The sequence below is a fragment of the Mesitornis unicolor genome, unplaced genomic scaffold (genome assembly GCF_000695765.1).
Source record: "Mesitornis unicolor isolate BGI_N332 unplaced genomic scaffold, ASM69576v1 scaffold141, whole genome shotgun sequence".
In the NCBI taxonomy this organism is placed as follows: domain Eukaryota; kingdom Metazoa; phylum Chordata; class Aves; order Mesitornithiformes; family Mesitornithidae; genus Mesitornis; species Mesitornis unicolor.
The window spans coordinates 24,961-27,942 of record NW_010164242.1 but is presented as its reverse complement, the minus strand read 5'-3'; the positions used below and the strand labels follow the sequence as shown (position 1 = coordinate 27,942).

The window sequence follows — 2,982 nt, the reverse complement described above, 5'->3', positions numbered from 1 at the left end:
GCATCAGAAATGCCTGACCTGTAAAGTCAGTTCATGGAAACAAACAGGAGAAACATTACAGGGTTGTTTAGCAGGGTGAAATCTATGATATGCTTCATTATGCCAAAATACTAAACACAAATAACACACACACAAACGAACAACTCATCCCAAACGCATCTTCAAGGTAACTGAAGATAAAACGGATCACTTTAAATATGTGGTTTGATCGCATCATTTCTGTATCCAATCCCTCTACCTTTCTTTTTCAATTAATACACAGCCAAAACACAAAATCCTTCGTCACGGTGACAATCAAGAGCAAAAAGGGCTCCTTCTTGTCAGCTCGGGTGCTGCCACCCCACAGGACTGCTGGCTCTTTCAACTGTGAGAAGGACAACACGTAAAACAACGCAATGCATTTAGGATGTCCAGGGAAAATAAACTCTGCACCCGTTCCTCTAATACAGAAAGTCATCTTTTTTGTTTACAAGGTCATTCTTATGCATTACAAATCGTTGCTAGCTCACAGTCATTGATTTGAAGCAAAACAGCAGTAACAATATCTTCAGGTAAACACACAACAGAAACATACATTTACTTCCAGACTGGAATGATTCCTTTCAGAAACTATTGGAGACTTAAGGACTCTGGCAACAGACTTGACCAAAGTACAGGTGGTAAGTCTCAGGTACAGGCACAGAAGTGCAGGGCAGCCCTCTCTGCTGAGGATTACACTAACAAATTGGCAAGATGAAGCCAAATTGGTCATGGAAAATACAATATTTTATCAATCCAGCCTACAGCAGGAAAATATTTTGCCTTTTGCTCTTTCAACATTCTGTAACCTAGAAAAGACTCAATGACAGCAGCACCTGGAACACGTTAAGTCATGATATTAACTGAAAGCCTGTATTAAGACTGCACTGCTCCCACAAGTCCAAAGGGCTTCTCTCTCATTATAGTACAGCAGTGACCTTTATTCAAATATAACCTAGTTCAGAACATCAGTGAAGCAAGCAATTCCTGAAGAAAGGTTTCCCCAGTGCTGATCACAATTAGCAAGGTGGGCACATCTGTGTCAGAATACTTGCCTGCTTGTAGGGTAGGGTGAGTCTGCCACTGCTCCAGTGTGCACTGAAAGTGACCCCGGGTAGGAGATTAAGGCTGGTGAGAAGTCTTGTGGAGAGGTGATATATTCAGGAGACTGCGCCTGTTGCGACCGCTGTTGCTGCTGAGCAAGCATCTGCTGCTGTAGGAGAGCCTGCTGATATTGCTGCACCAGAAGAAGAGAATGACCGAGTTACTAGAAGTCACCAGGGCCAGCACAAATCCCTTCTTGTGAGTGACAATACCAGCCCTTGCAGCCAAACGCACTGACAACCACCACGCTCCAGAAAAGCCTGGTAGCTCTGGCAAAAGCAAGACCTATCTACTAGACAGGTGAAAAGAAACTCTCCTACTAAGTCAGTGCCACTGGTTCTCTCCGCCAACACATTACTGCTTAACCTTTTTTTTTTTATTATTGCAAGCTAAGTACATGCGACTGCAGCATAAAGAAGTTGGTTTTCAGCATACCCTATTCTTAAAATCTACTAATCCAAATATCATGACAATAGCTCCTGACTTTTGAAAGTCAAATTACACCAGTTAGCTCTCTTGCTTTTCCGTACTTTTTATACATGTGTACTTTTCCACGATGCTGTGGCAGCATCACAGCAGATGCAAGAACATTTACCCTTCTGAGACCACTCTCTTAATTAACTAAATGGTAAAACACTTCGGCATTTTAACCCAGAGCTGCATTAAGAGCTGAAATGTTCTTAAATGCAGCTGTAAAGTATTAAAAAGTACTCAGTGGGTAGAGAAACCATTATTTCAAAGTGTCAACATAAGCAATGACAGCATATTTTCCAAAAGTATTCTGTTTTGGTTTTTGTTTGTTTGTTTTATTACAAAGAAGAAGAAGAAGACAACCCAGCAATTTTGCAAACTTCTCTTACTGCACATTGACAACAGACTGACAAAACCCACCTATGCTCCATTCTCAACTTACCATAGCAGGATACTGAGACTGGGAAGGCTGCTGCTGGTACATGGACTGCATCAACAGCTGCTGCTGGACCATCTGCTGGTGCATTGCTTGTTGATACTGTATTTGAAAAGAAGAAAACATCTTTAAGAAGTCATGACCCCCTCTTCAGAAAGATACAGATATTTAGAAGAGATGTTGATTAAAGTATCACTTCTGTGCCTCAACAGCATTTTTCAATTAAGACCAAGAATCAGCTTGCAATTCACTCATTGCATTTTCAGGACTCTATTTGGAAGCTCTTCCTTTTCTTCCTCACCCTCACCCTCCCAATTAATACCAGCCTGTCTAACAAAAAAATCAGACTACTGCATTGCCTTTTCTAAGGCTGACCAATTAACATCCCAACTTCTGCAGTTTTCACCAGTGCTGAGCCCCATTGGAAAGTAATTCAGCTGTGCTTTAAATAATAACAGGTCTCAATGAGGGAGGGAGAAATAAATACAAATAGCAATAGGTGTCTTGGACAGGATCTGAAAGTTCTTATCTGACCTAGCTGCTCTTCTGTTAAGTTTACAGTTATTTATGGTACACAACTTCAGCACCTGGACTTGACGTTATGCAAGCTGAACAGTGTAAAAATACATGGACGCCATGAAAAATCTGGGTGGACAGTACAAAGAAGAAGCTGTCACTGACCAAGAAAAGCTGAAGAAAGCAAAAACTGCAAAACTCAGAATCAGATGGTGTATGTAAGCCATACACTGCACGGACAGCATTGTTACCTAAATCATTCCTAACGTTTATCTGTTTATCTAAGAAGACAGAAGTGTGCAATCAAAGGTAAAAAAAGGGCAAGTGTAACCATCTTTCTCTCTCCTGCAGTGAAAAACCAGGCCACAGCAGTTATAACAAGCATAACATGCGTGTGTCTCAGAAACGTGTCTAACATGCGACTTGTACCTGCTGAA

General features: G+C 41.3%; 1 protein-coding gene across 1 annotated transcript in view; it reads right to left on the bottom strand.

Moving 5' to 3' along the window:
• The window catches only part of BMP2K (BMP2 inducible kinase), a 22,914-nt gene that overhangs the window by 10,793 nt on the left and 9,139 nt on the right, over nt 1–2,982 (bottom strand). The window contains 4 exon segments of the mRNA XM_010194217.1: nt 1–18; nt 1,074–1,285; nt 2,036–2,155; nt 2,979–2,982. The exon segment at nt 1–18 is cut by the window's left edge and continues 1 nt beyond it; the exon segment at nt 2,979–2,982 is cut by the window's right edge and continues 157 nt beyond it. Coding sequence (XP_010192519.1) covers nt 1–18; nt 1,074–1,285; nt 2,036–2,155; nt 2,979–2,982 — 354 coding nt within the window.